Here is an 18681-nt window from a genome sequence, read left to right on the forward strand (position 1 = left end):
AGAAAAGGAAAAGATCAGGCAAGAATCACGGAGGGATCAAGAACTCTTCTTTCCAGGTCACCACCTGACAGCACCATGGAGGACGTCCTTCTTATACACAGTGGGACAGGAAACACGAGAGTTTAAAAGGACCCTCACCCTTCAGTGTTTTTCCTGTCCCACTGTGGATAGGAACGACGAGAGATCGTTGTCCCTACAGAGCGTGCGGATCGGGGGGGCTCAGCCTCTTCCTTCCCATGGCCGAAACTCTGTATCGCCGACACCCAATTTATTGGGTCCCTCAGCGACGCCGGTGTAGCGCTGCTCCTGGCTAAAAGGTCGCTTCCCCCTGGTGGGGGCTCTCGACCTCGGATGGCTACCCCAAGCGTACCTGCGGGATCTCTGCAGGGTGGTCCCTTGGCAGACAGTCCGGAGGAGGGGCAGGTACGGCAGAGCGCTCCGGACTCCATGTGTTCAGGCCGGAAGGAGTCGGCGGTAAGCGTGCGTTGGACTTCCAGTTTACCGCTGCCGCGTCACTTCCGGGTTGCGGCGACAGCAGGGGGGGCGGCTTTCCTCATCGCTCCTGTAGGAGCGCCGGGACACAAGCGAAGGATAAAAGGCAGATGGCCTCCTTAAAAAAGCTTGGGAAAGTTCGGCCGCGGTGATCCGCACAAATATTGCGGCGACATCCGTGGCGAGAGCTATGCATCTGTGGGTTGATGATTTAAAGGATCAATTGTCAGCCAAAACTTCTAGGGAGTCTATCATTAGTGCTATTCCCTTACTTAAACTAGCCACAGGGTTTCTAGCAGATGCTACGGCAGAATCGGTCAGGTTCTCAGCCAGGGGGCAATCGCTATCTAATGCAGCCCGTAGGGCTATTTGGTTAAAAAGCTGGTCGGGGGATGTTCCCTCTAAGAACAAACTATGTTCCATTCCCTTTTCGGGTGGCCGGGTCTTTGGCCCTGTATTGGATGACATTCTGGAAAAAGCTTCTGATGAAAAGAAGGGGTTTCCAGAAGAGAAAAAGAAAAAATTCCAGCCCTTTCGTAGACCCTATTACAGTCAGAGATCAGACTATAGGGGTAAAGGTAAACAAGGGAGATGGAGTTACCAGAAAGGGGGGGATAATAGGAACCGAAATAGAGATCCAGGTCCCTCAAATCCTAGAGCTGAGTTCCGGAGAAAGTGACGCCACCAGAATAGGGGGTCGGTTGTTGAATTACCTGGAGGAATGGGAAAAAAATACCTCAAATCCGTGGGTCCTTCAGGTTATATCTCGGGGCTACAGGATAGAGTTCGTATCTCGTCCCCCAGAAAGATTTTTCATCTCCAACGCCCGTCTCTCTTCAGTCTCCCCAATGTGGTCAGACATTCAGAATCTCCTCCGGATGGAGGCAATAACTCCCGTACCTCCTCACCAAAGGGGAACAGGTCACTACTCGGGTCTTTTCTCTATAATAAAACCATCAGGAGAATCCCGAACTATCATAAACCTCAAGCCACTAAACAAATGGCTATCGTACAAAAGATTTAAGATGGAGTCCATTCGCTCCACAATTCCCCTATTAGGGAAGGACGTGGTAATGTGCACTTTGGATCTAAAAAGTGCATACTATCACGTTCCAATTTCTTTGCAACATCAAAAATTCCTAAGATTTGCGATAGAGAAAGACGGTTCAGTCTTACACTATCCGTTCCGTTGCCTTCCGTTTGGTCTAGCATCAGCTCCAAGAGTTTTTACAAAACTCATACCGTAATAGAGATTGTATCTTTTTTAAGGAAACAAGATATCATTATAATACCATATCTAGACGATTTCCTGTTAGTGGCAGACTCAGTATCCCAACTCAACATCGATTCTCAGTTAGTGATCTCCACACTGCAGAAAGTAGGTTGGGTGGTAAACTGGGAGAAATCACACTTAACCCCAAAATCAAGACGTCAGTTTCTGGGGATAATTCTAGACTCAGACATCAGGAAGTCTTTTCTTCCGGACAGAAGGCGGTCAGATTTGGTGAAGAAGGTTCGACAGTTTGCAAGAACTCGGGTGACAATACGAGATGCAATGAAGATCCTAGGCCTGATGACAGCCTGTATCCCATGTGTCAGCTGGAGCCAATTCCATTCTCGTCAATTGCAGAGAGCGGTTCTAACAACATGGGACAGAAGACAGTCTTCGTTGGACAGACAGTTTGTCCTATCCTATCGAGTCAGGAAATCCCTGCGATGGTGGACGGTGTCAGAGAACCTTCAGGTGGGGGTCCCATGGATCCCGACCCCAGCAGTCACGGTAACCACGGACGCAAGTCAACAAGGTTGGGGCGGCCAGGTACTCGGAAGATATTACCAAGGACAGTGGAATTCGGAAGAGAGCAACAATTCCTCAAACCACAGAGAGCTACAGGCGGTTTGGAAGATTCTGTGTGCAGCCCGGTCCCTGTTAAGAAACAAACATCTGAAGATCTTATCGGACAACACGACGGCGGTAGCTTTTCTTCGCCATCAAGGGGGCCCGAGACTTCCGAAATTGCAACGTCTGGCGGATCAGATCTTCGAATGGGCAGAAAGTTCGGTGCTTTCAATTTCAGCAGTCCACTTAGAAGGCTCAAAGAACCAGGTTGCGGATTTTCTAAGCAGAGAAAAACTATCACCCATAGAGTGGGAATTGAACAGCGGAATTTTCGATACCCTGTGTCAGCGCTGGGGAACCCCGACCGTGGATCTTTTCACAACCAGAAGGAATACAAAAATAAGAACCTTCTCACTAAATCCTCAGGAGAATCCAGCAGGGGTAGATGCCCTTTCTCAGTCGTGGAGCTCGGGTCTGCTATATGCCTTTCCCCCTCTCGCATTAGTACCAAGAGTACTCAGGAATATTTGCGAGGACAGAGCTCGAGTGATCCTGGTGGTACCCTTCTGGGCCGGAAGGAGCTGGTTTCCTCTTCTGAAGAAGCTGGCAGTGGACAGTCCTTACCATCTTCCAGTCAGGGGGGACTTGCTTTCTCAGGGTCCGATCCTCCATCAGAACCCAGGAAAGTTGCTGTTAACAGCTTGGATCCTGAGCGGCAGATCCTAAGAGCAAAAGGCCTTTCAGAAGGAGTAATTTCGATTCTACAAGCAAGTAGGAAACCGGTGACTTCAGCAATATACCTCAGAACATGGAGAAAATTCTGCAGTTTTTGTGGAGACACAACAATCGATGTTGATCACCCTAACATACCCAAGATTCTTGATTTCCTACAGCAGGGATTTAGGATCGGGCTCAAACCAAGTACCTTGAGGGTTCAAATTGCAGCCCTCAGTGTATTTTATGACTCTTCCCTTGCCGCCCACCCTTGGATCGCTCGTTTTTCTAGAGCAGTCTCGAGGCTGAAGCCTCCAATCAGAAAGTCTGTGCCTCCATGGGACCTAAATTTAGTCCTTAACGTTCTATGCAAAGAGCCCTTTGATATAAACAAGGATATAAATATCGCTAATCTGTCCCTAAAAGCAGTGTTTTTAGTAGCCATTACATCAGCCAAAAGATTGAGGGAGCTTCAGGCCCTTTCCATCAAAAACCCTTATCTACAGATATTTGATGATAGGTTGGTTTTGAGGCTTGACCCAGGGTTTCTTCCCAAAGTAGCCTCTGTAACAAACATTAACCAGGAGGTCGTTCTTCCGTCTTTTTGCCAATCTCCTAGAAACCAGAAAGAAGCCTTCTTCCATAACTTAGATGTCAGGGAGACGATACTGAAATACTTGGACATGACAAGGGCCTGGAGACAAGATAGTAATCTCTTTGTCCTGTACGGGGGTCCTAATAAGGGAAAGAAGGCATCAAAATCCACTATTGCCAGGTGGATTAGATCCACTATTTCCACGGCCTATCAGATACAGGGAAAGGATCCTCCAGATAGCCTTAAAGCTCATTCATCTAGGGCTATGGCTACATCTTGGGCCGAAAAAGGGTGGGCCTCAGTAGATCAGATTTGTAATGCAGCATCTTGGTCTAACATTAGCACCTTTTCAAAACACTACAAATTAGATGTAGTTTCTTCTCAGTTAGCCTTTGGCAGGAAAGTGCTTCAGGCGGTAGTCCCACCCTAGGTCTAGGAAGTTTCCTTTGGTACTTCTCCATGGTGCTGTCAGGTGGTGACCTGGAAAATGGTAATTAATCTTACCGATAATTGTATTTCCAGGAATCCATCCTGACAGCACGGATAGTTCCCTCCCTAATGTAAACATGTATCATACTTATGTGAAGTAACATTGATGTTGATCTTGTTATGTTCAAAATAAATTTTTCTGTTTGCATCCATCCAGATGTGTTACTTTGGAAAACCACTGAAGGGTGGAAGGGGGAGGGTCCTTTTAAACTCTCGTGTTTCCTGTCCCACTGTGTATAAGAAGGACGTCCTCCATGGTGCTGTCAGGATGGATTCCTGGAAATACAATTATCGGTAAGATTAATTACCGTTTTCTTCTTTAGCAGGATCAGAAGGAGCAGTGATGCACAGACTTCTGTGGTACCTCAAGGCCCAGCACAGTGCACAGAGTGACAGTGACCACGCTGTACAAATCCTCAGGTAGAATGAGAAAGTACAGGGTGGTAACTGCCATGTCACATCTGATCTGTGCACTCTGATCGATGCAATGGATGTCATTGTCAACTGCATCGCACCCAATCAGAGATGGCCTTGGGATGCCAGCATTGCTAGATTCAGCCTGTGATCGGACATCAGTTTTTCAGGAAATCTGATTGTCTGTTCAATTCTAAATAGCCAATCACAGTGATTGTAGTTGTGGGTGGGGCGTGGACAGTCCCCAGGACGAAGGCGCCATGTTCCCTGTTATAAGAAACGGCAGGGAGAATCATGGGATCACTGTGCACTTGGTCAATGATCCATGATTGACATGACATAAATATACTGCAAATTTTGATATGTGCATTGAAATCACCTGCTGTCACTATATTCACCTTTTCTATTGTCTTCTCACACTTTAAATGTTTGGGTAAGCTCCACACCCTTATCCTCTCTCCCAACCCTGATGAAGCTTTTGTGTTTTGGTGGGTGACCTTATTGTTACCAATTATTTATATTTGTTTGTGGCCCCTTTGTGGGATATGCATTCATTTTCATATTTGCACTAGTTACTTTATGTTTGGATATACAGTGTGTCCGTAAAGTCATGGTGCACTTTTGAGCAGTCACTGGGAAGCAACAAAAAACAGAAATGTGAAATCTGCTCCAAATAAAAGAAAAACTCTCCCAGTTTCATGTCTATTCAGTGCAGTTTGATGTGGTTTTGTTGTTTGTGGCCCTACACACATCCAAACGATAGTGAAGTTCTTGCCACATACGGTAAGGACGTCTAGTGTAACAGAGTGAATAATGTCTGTGAGTCCATGTTTTGAGTGATTAATGTCGTTGATACGTTCAATGTACACATGTTGCTTCACATAACCCCAAAATTAAAAGTCTAAGGGCATCAGATTCGGGGATCATGGTGGCAGAACTTGACAGAACCCCTGCCTATCCACCGCCGAGGGAATGTTCTATCCAGAAACTCATGAACAATGGGGGTGTAGTGTGGAGGAGCGCTGTCCTGTTGAAAGATGACACCTTCTGGAAATTGTGGCACTGCATACAATTCCAACATGTTGAAGTACGTGTTTGCCGTCACAGACTGCTCCGCGAAAAAAATGGGCTCATCACCTTATCATGCATCAGGCCACACCACATGTTCACTTAAAGGTACCTTCACACATAACGATATCGTTAACGATATCGTTGCTTTTTGTGACGTAGCAACGATATCGTTAAGGAAATCGTTCTGTGTGACAGCGACCAACGATCAGGCCCCTGCTGGGAGATCGTTGGTCGCTGAGGAAAGTCCAGAACTTTATTTTGTCGCTGGACTCCCTGCAGACATAGCTGGATCGGTGTGTGTGACACCGATCCAGCGATGTCTTCACTGGTAACCAGGGTAAACATCGGGTTACTAAGCGCAGGGCCGCGCTTAGTAACCCGATGTTTACCCTGGTTACCAGCGTAAAAGTAAAAAAAACAACCACTACATACTTACCTACCGCTGTCTGTCCCCGGCGCTCAGCTTCTCTGCACTCCTCCTGCACTGGCTGTGAGCGTCGGTCAGCTTTCCGGCCGCTGTGCTCAGTCTGTGCAGGAGGAGTGCAGAGAAGCTGAGCGCCGGGGACAGACAGCGGTAGGTAAGTATGTAGTGGTTGTTTTTTTTACTTTTACGCTGGTAACCAGGGTAAACATCGGGTTACTAAGCGCAGGGTTACCCTGGTTACCCGGGGACCTCGGTATCGTTGGTCGCTGGAGAGCGGTCTGTGTGACAGCTCTCCAGCGACCAAACAGCGACGCTGCAGCGATCGACATCGTTGTCGGTATCGCTGCAGCGTCGCTGAGTGTGAAGGTACCTTTAGGCTACGTTCACATTAGCGTCGCGTCGCTGTTGCGTCGGCGACGCAGCGGCGACGGGCCCCTATGTTTAACATAGGGGACGCGTGCGTCTTTTTGCACGCGTTTTCCGACACGTGCGTCGTTTTAGACGCTAGCGTCGGACGCAAGAAAACGCTACAAGTTGCATTTTTCTTGCGTCCGATTTCGTCAAAAAACGACGCACGCGTCGCAAAACGCGCGCGTTTTTCCGTGCGTCGCGCGTTGCGTCGCCGACGCAGGGCTGCGCAACGCTAGTGTGAACGTAGCCTTAGAGATGTTACGTTCGTACTCAACATAGGCATGAGGATGTTCAGCAGCCCATATTTGAACGTTATGGTGATGAACATGTCCACAGATATGGAAGGTCGCCTCATCGCTAAACACATTCTTCTGCAAAATTCTTGCATCATTGATCTCATGAAGAATATCTGTGGCAAACGGGAATCGTTTGGGTCTATCTGCCAGTTTGATAGCGTGCAACAGCTGCAATTTGTACCCCTTAAAACAGACACATTTGTTTAACACCTTATGAACTATAGTCTTGCTTAGGTGTAATTGTCGAGCACATGCACGCACAGATTTTGTAGGGCTCCTTAGGTATCTCGTATAGCCTCTACAGACTCGTCACTAACGGATGGCCTACAAGAACGGGGTTTCTCCACCAAACTGCTGGTTTCCTTCAACTGCTTATCCATTTGAGTAATGTAATTCCTATGTGGTGGCGCTTCATTATAAATGCGCCGATATTCACATAGCACTTTGGTCACGATTCGAATTTAGCTAACCACAGAACTCGCTGAACTTTCCTCTGTACCATCCACGTCTTGACTGGCATGGAAAACCACACGGCTGTCATAAGCTTGTGGTTGCATGATGTCATAGACCTGCCAATGTAGTAAACAGAGTTTAGTTTATCAGGGGTTAATCTGACTGGGGGCTCAGCAACAGCTTAAATAAGTTTATGTTGTTTGATTGGTTCTTGTTATCTCTCCTCATGAACAGGTCTGATGTGATTGGGCCAGAGAAAGGGCGCCAAAATGTAAACCATAAATAGATCCTGTGACTCGTCAAAAGTGCACCATGACTTTACGGATACACTGTATATCTATATGTTAATGAGTACAGATTCATAAACACTTTTTTTTTTCATTTTTCTATTGTTAAATTTACATACACTGTGTGAACGGTGCCTTATACTACTGAGGCTCCCACAGTTGCCCAGCCACCAATCTTAACTTTTGTCTGTTTTACTGGGAATATCCATACCCATTGTAGTTATGAATTGTATCTAACAAAGTTTCCAGTTTTTAGTAATTAGTATAATTATTTCTGCCCTGACACTAATTCCCTTTTTCGTTTTCTCAATTTATGATGTAGTGATCATTAGTGATGAGCAAGTATACTCGTTGCTCTGGTTTTCCAGAGCATGCTCGGGTGACCTCCGAGTATTTGTTATTGCTTGGAGACAGTTTTCATCACCTCAGTTGCATGATTTACAGCTTCCAGATAGGGAATTCCCACATGTATTCAGCCTAACAAACAGGCATTCCTCACATGTATTCAGCGTATCTGGAAGCCGTAAATCATGCAACTGAGGCGATGAAAACTATATCTCTGAGCAATAACAAATACTCGGAGGTCACCCGAGCGTGCTCGGGAAAACCTGAGCAATGGGTACACTCGCTCATCACTAGTGATCATGTGAAGCCAGTAACAGCTCCGGAGATTTCTTACATGGGATCTTTATGATGTTACATTGTCATCTTCTCCCGATTCAGGTCCCTACAATATCGGATTGTCTCAGTGGAGATCTTCTATATAAGAGAATTCTCCTGAGTGACCATACAAACATGGATAGGGACAGGGACAAGATGGCGGAGAGGATATTGCACCTCACCCTGGAGATCCTCTTCCGGCTTACTGGAGAGGTGAGAGATTTTGATGACGTCACATTACATCATTCTTATCTATGGGAATAACAGATGGACAGAACTGGAGAGGTGAGGACTCTGGAAATGTCTGTAGTGAGATTTATTAATGTGTCTCTCCATAACCAGGATTACACAGTAGTGAAGAAGACCTCTAGTGAGTGCTATCAGGCCCCTTTGTCTGAGGGATGGGGAAGACCCTTGAGCCCAATCACGGGGCCTCCACCTCACCCCCTGATACATGAGGACATCAATAACCAGAAGATCCTAGAACTCGCCTACAAGATGATTGAGCTGCTGACTGGAGAGGTGACGCTGCTGGGAATACTGGGACATTATACAGTAACGCTATGGAGGGATCGGGGGATGACGGTATCATTCTATGTGTCAGGTTCCTATAAGGTGTCAGGATGTCACAGTCTATTTCTCCATGGAGGAGTGGGAGTATTTAGAAGGACACAAAGATCTGTACAAGGACGTCATGATGGAGGTTCCCCAGCCCCTCACATCACCAGGTAATAGACAGGACTAAATACACACGGACTATAATTATCTGTATGTAAAGAATGAATTCAGTCCCTGTATGTGTTTCCTACAGATCTATCTAATGAGAGGACAACACCAGAGAGATGTCCCCGTCCTCTTCTTCCACGGGACTGTAAACAAGAAGATCTCGATGTTCCTCAGAATCATCAGGTAGATGGAGAGAAGGTGTCATGAGATCTACCCTATGATGTGTAGAAGTCTGTGAATTTCTTGTGTTCAGTCTTGTTTTATTCACCAGTATAAAGGAAGAGTCAGATGGCCGTGTAACCCTGATGGGGCTTGCATCACAATGTTCGAACTGGCTGGTTGCTCACCCGACCATGACAGCATATATTTCTATGCAACTGTCATGCTTGGACCACACACCTAATATCATCCCTTAAGTGCCAACAATGAACAATAGCACAATCTCTTTCTACAGAGCCCCACATAGGAAATGTTTACTATGATTACAGTCTCTCCCCTGCCTAGCTGCAGGGCTGACCCTCTGTAACTCTCCCCTGCCCTGCTGCCTACAGTTCATAATTATCTCATACGTGATTTCAATGAACCATGTTATTAACCATATAGTTACAGTACTATTCATCAGTGTCCTGTAATTTCAGTATATTCTGCATCGTTTCTCCTTGTGGAGAGTGACATGATAAGCATGTCGAGGTGAGGAGACTAAAAGGAGAAACGATACTTTTTGGATCCCGGTCAGACGCCTCTCAATCAGCCAAACCAGATCTCCACTTTGCACTGACGAGGGGCAGTACCCCGAAACACAGTGTCTGCAGATTGAGATTCTGGTTTGGCTATTATCCTAGGTCATGTGACAAGGCTCGTTAAAGAGTCGACATTGCCTTTTAGGATTGCTACTTCCAATAGGTGGCACTAGAGTTCCAGTCCTCTTCCTCTCTGAAGAGACAATTTGCAGTATATTCTGCAGTATCACAAATATACCTTTATGTCATACATCGATTATCTTCAGGAGGCGCCAGGATCTTCCATTCCTTTACACCAGGAATATGACAGTGAGATTTCCTTGCTTTCTGCCTTCACAGTCCTCAGATCTTAACCCTATAAAGCATCTATGGGACGAGGTAGAATTGGTTATTCAGAGCATCTCAGCACCTCCATCTAATTTGCAGCAACTACAAGAACCTATCCTGTTGGCATGGGCCAGTATTCCTAGGAAACAATCTCAGCACCTTGTTTAATTTATGACGTGATTAACCCCTGGAGCTTTTTTCGGTTTTGCGTTTTTGTTTTTTGCTCCCCTTCTTCCCAGAGCCATAACTTTATTTTTCTTTATTATTATTTTTCTGTCAATATGGCCATGTGAGGGCTTGTTTTTTGCGGGACGAGTTGTACTTTTGAACGACACCATTGGCTTTACCATATCGTGTACTAGAAAACAGGAGAAAAAGTTCCCAAATGCGGTGATATTGCATAAAAAGTGCAATCCCACACGTGTTTTTTGTTTGGCTTTTTTACTAGGTCCACTAAATGCTAAAACTGACCTGCCACTATAATTTTAGCAATCAGGTTAAACCTTGTTTTAATTGATAGATCGGGTCAGGGCCGAAACAGGGGGGCCCATTCAGGGCCGGCGTTAGGGGCAGGCAGTTGCCAGTGCCTAGGACCACCGGGAGGGGGAGCGGCCGGGGGCTGTCTAATTATACTCACCTAACTACTCCTGGCGGCTGGCGCAGTCCCTGCAGGTCCCCGGCTCCCCAGCTTCTTCCTGTAATGCGCGGTCACATGGTACCGCTCATTACAGTAATGAATATGCGGCTCCACCTCCCATAAGGGTGGAGCTGCATATTCATTACTGTAATGAGTGGTAACGGTGACCGCTCAATACAGGAAGAAGCTGGCGCGCCGGGAAGCAGGGACTGCACCACGCCAGGAGCAGGTGAGTATAACGGGGAGGGGAGCGCTGCACGGTAGTCACCTGCTCCTCGTTCCAGCCGCCGCTCCGCCTCCGTCTTCAGCGTCTTCTGCAGTGATGCTGAGGTCAGAGGGCGCAGTCACGTGGTTAGACGCTGAAGAAGATGGAGCGGCGGCTGGAACGAGGACAGGTGAATTATGAAAGCGCCGGGGGCCTGAGCGATGGAGAGGTGAGTATGTGATTTTTTTTTTTTTTTTTTTTATCGCAGCAACAGCAAATGGGGTAAGTGTCTGTATGGAGCATCTTATGGGGCCATAACGTTTGTGCAGCACTATATGGGGCAAGTGTCTGTATGGAGCATCTATGGGGCCATAATGTTTGTGCAGCACTATATGGTGCAAGTGTCTCTATATACTACATGGCTGTTCTATATACTACGTGGGCTGTTATATGCTACGTGGGCTGTGCTATATACTAGATGGCTGTTCTATAAACTACGTGGGCTGTGCTACATACTACGTGGGCTGTGCTATATACTACATGGCTGTGTTATATGCTACATGGCTGTGTTTATATGCGATCATGAATCGTGGTATGTGTTAACCCCTTCATGACCCAGCCTATTTTGACCTTAAAGACCTTGCCGTTTTTTGCAATTCTGACCAGTGTCCCTTTATGAGGTAATAACTCAGGAACGCTTCAACGGATCCTAGCGGTTCTGAGATTGTTTTTTCGTGACATATTGGGCTTCATGTTAGTGGTAAATTTAGGTCAATAAATTATGCGTTTATGTGTGATAAAAATGGAAATTTGGCGAAAATTTTGAAAATTTCGAAAATTTCGCAATTTTCACATTTTGAATTTTTATTCTGTTAAACCAGAGAGGTATGTGACACAAAATAGTTAATAACTAACATTTCCCACATGTTTACTTTATATCAGCACAATTTTGGAAACAAAATTTTTTTTTGCTAGGAAGTTATAAGGGTTAAAATTTGACCAGCGATTTCTCATTTTTACAACGAAATTTACAAAACCATTTTTTTAGGGACCACCTCACATTTGAAGTCAGTTTGAGGGGTCTATATGGCTGAAAATACCCAAAAGTGACACCATTCTAAAAACTGCACCCCTCAAGGTACTCAAAACCACATTCCAGAAGTTTATTAACCCTTCAGGTGCTTCACAGCAGCAGAAGCAACATGGAAGGAAAAAATGAACATTTAACTTTTTAGTCACAAAAATTATCTTTTAGCAACAATTTTTTTATTTTCCCAATGGTAAAAGGAGAAACTGAACCACGTATGTTGTTGTCCAATTTGTCCTGAGTACGCTGATACCTCATATTTGGGGGTAAACCACTGTTTGGGCGCACGGCAGGGCTTGGAAGGGAAGGAGCGCCATTTGACTTTTTGAATCAAAAATTGGCTCCACTCTTTAGCGGACACCATGTCACGTTGGGAGAGCCTCCGTGTGCCTAAAAATTGGAGCTCCCCCACAAGTGACCCCATTTTGGAAACTAGACGCCCCAGGGAACTTATCTAGATGCATAGTGAGCACTTTGAACCCCCAGATGCTTCACAAATTGATCCGTAAAAATGAAAAAGTACTTTTTTTTTCACAAAAAAATTCTTTTCGCCTCAATTTTTTCATTATCACATGGGCAATAGGATAAAATGGATCCTAAAATTTTTTGGGCAATTTCTCCCGAGTACGACGATACCTCATATGTGGGGGTAAACCACTGTTTGGGCACACGACAGGGCTCAGAAGGGAATGCGCGCCATTTGACTTTTTGAATGGAAAATTAGCTCCAATCATTAGCGGACACCATGTCACGTTTGGAGAGCCCCTGTGTGCCTAAACATTGGAGATCCCCCACAAATGACCCCATTTTGGAAACTAGTCCACCAAAGGAACTAATCTAGATGTGTGGTGAGGACTTTGAACCCCCAAGTGCTTCACAGAAGTTTATAACGCAGAGCCATGAAAAAAAAAAAAAAAATTATTTTCTCAAAAATGATCTTTTAGCCTGCAATTTTTTATTTTCCCAAGGGTATCAGGAGAAATTTGACCCCAAAATTTGTTGTCCAGTTTCTCCTGAGTACGCTGATACCCCATATGTGGGGGTAAACCACTGTTTGGGCACATGCCGGGGCTCGGAAGTGAAGTAGTGACGTTTTGAAATGCAGACTTTGATGGAATGCTCTGTGGGCGTCACGTTGCGTTTGCAGAGCCCCTGATGTGGCTTAACAGTAGAAACCCCTCACAAGTGACCCCATTTTGGAAACTAGACCCCGAAAGGAACTTATCTAGATGTGTGGTGAGCACATTGAACCCCCAAGTGCTTCATAGAAGTATATAATGCAGAGCCGTGAAAATAATAAATACGTTTTCTTTCCTCAAAAATAATTATTTAGCCCAGAATTTTTTATTTTCCCAAGGGTTACAGGAGAAATTGGACCCCAAAAGTTGTTGTTCAGTTTCTCCTGAGTACGCTGATACCCCATGTGTGGAGGTAAACCACTGTTTGGGCACACGTCGGGGCTCAGAAGGGAAGTGGTGACTTTTGAAATGCAGACTTTGATGGAATGGTCTGCGGGCGTCACGTTGCGTTTGCAGAGCCCCTGGTGTGCCTAAACAGTAGAAACCCCCCACAAGTGACCCCATTTTAGAAACTAGACCCCCCAAGGAACTTATCTAGATATGTGGTGAGCATTTTGAACCCCCAAGTGCTTCACAGACGTTTACAACGTAGAGCCGTGAAAATAATAAATCATTTTTCTTTCTTCAAAAATGATGTTTTAGCAAGCATTTTTTTATTTTCACAAGGGTAACAGGAGAAATTGGACCCCAGTAATTGTTGCGCAGTTTATCCTGAGTATGCTGGTACCCCATATGTGGGGGTAAACCACTGTTTGGGCACACGTCAGGGCTCGGAATTGAGGGAGCACCATTTGACTTTTTGAATACGAGATTGGCTGGAATCAATGGTGGCGCCATGTTGCGTTTGGAGACCCCTGATGTGCCTAAACAGTGGTAACCCCTCAATTCTACCTCCAACACTAACCCCCCCACACCCCTAACCCTAATCCCAACTGCAGCCATAACCCTAATCACAACCCTAACCCCAACACACCCCTAACCACAACCCTAACCCCAACACACCCCTAACCCTAACCACAACCCTAATTCCAACCCTAACCCTAACCACAACCCTAATTCCAACTGTAGCCATAACCCTAATCACAGCCCTAACCCTAACCCCAACACATCCCTAACCCTAATCCCAACTGTAGCCATAACCCTAATCACAGCCCTAACCCTAACCCTAACCCCAACACACCCCTAACCCTAATCCCAACTGTAGCCATAACCCTAATCACAACCCTAACCACAACACACCCCTAACCACAACCCTAATTCCAACCCTAACCCTAAGGCTATGTGCCCACGTTGCGGATTCGTGTGAGATTTTTCAGCATCATTTTTTAAAAATCCGCAGGTAAAAGGCACTGCGTTTTACCTGCGGATTTTCCGCGGATTTCCAGTGTTTTTTGTGCGGATTTCACCTGCGGATTCCTATTGAGGAACAGGTGTAAAACGCTGCGGAATCCGCACAAAGAATTGACATGCTGCGGAAAATACAACGCAGCGTTTCCGCGCGGTATTTTCCGCACCATGGGCACAGCGGATTTGGTTTCCATATGTTTACATGGTACTGTACACCTGATGGAACACTGCTGCGAATCCGCAGCGGCCAATCCACTGCGGATCCGCAGCCAAATCCGCACCGTGTGCACATGGCCTAATTCTAAAGGTATGTGCACACGCTGCGGAAAATGCTGCGGATCCGCAGCAGTTTCCCATGAGTTTACAGTTCAATGTAAACCTATGGGAAACAAAAATCGCTGTACACATGCTGCGGAAAAACTGCACGGAAACGCAGCGGTTTACATTCCGCAGCATGTCACTTCTTTGTGCGGATTCCGCAGCGGTTTTACAACTGCTCAAATAGAAAATCGCAGTGAAATGCGCAGAAAAAACGCGGTAAATCCGCCATAAATCCGCAGCGGTTTAGCACTGCGGATTTATCAAATCCGCAGCGGAAAAATCCGCAGAGGACCAGAATACGTGTGCACATACCGAAACCCTAACCCTAGCCCTAACCCTAGCCCTAACCCTAACCCTAGACCTAACCCTACCCCTAACCCTACCCCTAACCCTAGCCCTAACCCTAGCCCTAACCCTAGCCCTAACCCTAGCCCTAACCCTAGCCCTAACCCTAACCCTACCCCTATTCTAACATTAGTGGAAAAAAAAAAAATCTTTATTTTTTTATTGTCCCTACCTATGGGGGTGACAAAGGGGGGGGGGGGGGTCATTTATTATTTTTTTTATTTTGATCACTGAGATAGATTATATCTCAGTGATCAAAATGCACTTTGGAACGAATCTGCCGGCCGGCAGATTCGGCGGGCGCACTGCGCATGCGCCCGCCATTTTGGAAGATGGCAGCGCCCGGGGAGAAGACGGACGGACCCCGGCAGGATCGGTAAGTATGATAGGGTGGGGGGGAGCACGGGGGGGTGGATCGGAGCATGGGGGGGGTGAATCGGAGCGCGGGAGGGGTGGAACGGAGCACGGGGGGGTGGAACGGAGCACGGGGGGGTGGAACAGAGCACGGAGGGGGGTGGATCGGAGTGCAGGGGGGGTGATCGGAGCACGGGGGGGGTGATTGAAGCACAGGGGGAGCGGACAAAAGCACGGGGGGAGCCGGAGCACAGGACAGAGGGGAGCCGGAGCAGTGTACCGGCCAGATCGGAGGGCTGGGGGGGCGATCGGTGGGGTGGGGGCACATTAGTATTTCCAGCCATGGCCGATGATATTGCAGCATCGGCCATGGCTGGATTGTAATATTTCACCCGTTATAATAGGTGAAATATTACAAATCGCTCTGATTGGCAGTTTCACTTTCAACAGCCAATCAGAGCGATCGTAGCCATGGGGGGGTGAAGCCACCCCCCCTGGGCTAAACTACCACTCCCCCTGTCACTGCAGTTCGGGTGAAATGGGAGTTAACACTTTCACCCGATCTGCAGGGACGCGATCTTTCCATGACGCCACATAGGCGTCATGGGTCGGATTGGCACCGACTTTCATGACGCCTACGTGGCGTCAAAGGTCGGGAAGGGGTTAAAGGGGGGGCCCACTGAGACTCTTTCGCCTGGGGCCCTCAAAAACCTGGAGCCGGCCCTGGATCGGGTGATTACGCCTGATGTCTGTAAGGGGCTAATTGCTGAGATTCTGAAGGGACAAAGAAGATCTATGTGTTACTAGATGGGTGTCTCTAGTAATGTGGCCATTCAGTGTATGTTTTATACTTGGTGGAGATGACAGGGTAAAGCTGATCATAGAGATTAGATGTTGTCTGAATCTTCTCAAATGTTAGTCAGTGACTTTTACACTATTTTTTTCAGGGTAAAGATCTGCCCCATATTAATACTACAGAGACATATGTGAGGGGTGATGAGCGGTGTAAAGAGGAGATTCCTACAGATAACCGCACAGGTGAGTAGTGACCACTAAATGCCGAGAAGTCACAGGCTCTAATCAGTCACTGGCTTGTAATTTTAGATGTTCAGGGTTTTTTCACATGAAAGTTTTGATGTGGATAAAGGGGCTGATTCATTATGGGGTTACCAGGGACTGTACTTTTTTTTTTGTTTTTACAATGTACTAAGAACTATCACACATGTAGTTGCTTCCTACTTGTCTTTTGTGCCTTCTGCCAATCTCACAGACTGCTCTTACTGGTGATGCAGCTTCTCTGCCACTTTACTGTGTTAATAGGGTATGACCACCCATATCATGTGATTGATAGTTTAACTGTGAGAAACCGGCTCTCAATCACCATGATATGTGAAGTCATGAGTTGTCCAGAGAGCAGCTGGGAAGAAGAAGAGCTGCTCGCTGACATGGAGCATCTGAATCACCGGCAGGAGCTGGTGGTGACCACCCTGACCCAGCACCAAGTACAGCAGGCAGGTAATTGCCTCTGTTAGCAAACACCTGCCTGTGCTTAGGTCCATATTTAAAAAAATGTTGTGCAATTTCTCCTGAGTGCGCCAATACCCTATATGTAATCGGGAACTACTTTTGAGGCATAATGCAAAGCTCAGAAGGGAAGTCGCATCATAATATAGTGCAGATTTTACTGCTCTGGTTTGCAGATGCCATGACCCAATGAGAGAGCCCTTGAGGTGCCAGAACAACAGAACACCCCAGTGCCCCATGAGTGACCTCATTTTACAAACTACACCTCTCAATTAATTCATCTAGGGACGCAGTGATCATATTGACACCACAGGTGTGTCACAGAATTTTCTACTATTGGTCAGTGAAGATAAAATAATGACCCCTTTGGGAATTTATCTACAGTTGTAATGATGATTTGACTCCATGGGTGTTTTCCAGAAACAAGCAGCAGTGGATGTTGCTGAGTGAAAATTGCAAATCTGCTATTGTAGGTCCCCATACATTGTAGTGTCCAGTACATTATGCCCATCTCGTGCTTCTGGAGACATGCACCCATAGATTAACTGGGCTAGGGCTGGACTGGGACAAAAAAGCAGCCCTGCCACACCAACCCCACCAGCCCACAAACTATAACACTCCTCACTCCGATCAGTGAATTTTGCTTTATTTTGTCGTGCCCCTCACTCTCCTAAAAGGAGACATTTGAAGAACCACATGTGAATGCCACCACAGTGCGGAGGATTGACCACAGCTGCATTTTCATGGTGCTCTACAGAGCTCCGATTTTCAGGATCATGGAGGTCGCAGCAATCTGATCTCCAGCAACTGGAAATTTATCCCCTATCCAGAGGAGAGGGGATTACTTGGAAATCGATTTAACAGGTTTTCCAAAATTTTTTTTTTAGTTGGCCATAGTATTATTGAAAATACTAAACTAATATTGACCCTCCCAAGGTCCAATGTCGCCTCTTCGAGAACAAGACAGGAGAAGTGGTACTGTGCAGTGCATACAGGGCCAGCTCCGGGTTTTTGTGGGCCCCGGGTCAAAGAGTCTGTGGGCTCCTTTTAACACATGCCACAAATTCATAATGTACAGATACAGCAGAGAAATATAGAATGATAAGCAAGAAACCACAAAAAACTATGGGACATCATGTTAGTACACCATATAATAATCGACATAACCCATAGTATATTACAGGACGTGTGCGGACACACTGAAGTCCACAGAGAGAACACCACAGAAATAACTCAGTGTAATAATGTCCAGAAACTGACACTAATAGTAAATGCAAAAGTTTATTAAACATATAAAAGAGGATCCATAGATAGCACACATGGGAAAAGAGTAGCGGATACTCCCACAAATAGAGCACTGGCAGGGAAGGAGCATGTAAACCAATACAGAGAGACAATAAACATTTATACCCAAACGTAAAAAGTATCCATATTGCACAGTGGCCAAGTCTCCGGTACCATACCTTATAGTATCACAGGTTCACAAATGCGTTCCCGCCCTCCCCGACGTGCGTTTCGGAAGTGTGGAGAGCAATATAGGTATAGTACATTGCCAAAGATTTCACTTCTAACATTACATGAGTGATATCTATTGTACATTAGGTCAGAAACCAGACAGTATAGTCCTCCATACAGTATTATGGGCACCACATAGTCCTCCATATAGTATTATGGGCACCACATAGCGCTCCATACAGAACCTTCCCTGACGAAGCCTGGTTCGCCAGGCGATACGCGTGGGGCATCTCTCTCTCACCAGGTTGTATCTTTATGGGGGTTTTCCTCTTCTGACACTCATGGGACCTAGTAGTATTATTGTGTACGGGTTACCCTTGAACCTGTA

The 18681-nt window shown here is 46.3% G+C and overlaps 1 protein-coding gene across 1 annotated transcript in view; it reads left to right on the plus strand.

The window, feature by feature from the left end:
* Positions 1-351: 351 nt before the first annotated feature.
* Positions 352-18681, plus strand: part of LOC138666651 (zinc finger protein 208-like) — a 258927-nt gene continuing 240597 nt past the window's right edge. The window contains 7 exon segments of the mRNA XM_069754841.1: positions 352-474; positions 1762-3942; positions 8210-8359; positions 8489-8668; positions 8751-8874; positions 8958-9055; positions 16262-16352. Of these exon segments, the coding sequence (XP_069610942.1) occupies positions 352-474; positions 1762-3942; positions 8210-8359; positions 8489-8668; positions 8751-8874; positions 8958-9055; positions 16262-16352 (2947 nt within the window).

The sequence above is a fragment of the Ranitomeya imitator genome, chromosome 2 (genome assembly GCF_032444005.1).
Source record: "Ranitomeya imitator isolate aRanImi1 chromosome 2, aRanImi1.pri, whole genome shotgun sequence".
NCBI lineage: Eukaryota > Metazoa > Chordata > Amphibia > Anura > Dendrobatidae > Ranitomeya > Ranitomeya imitator.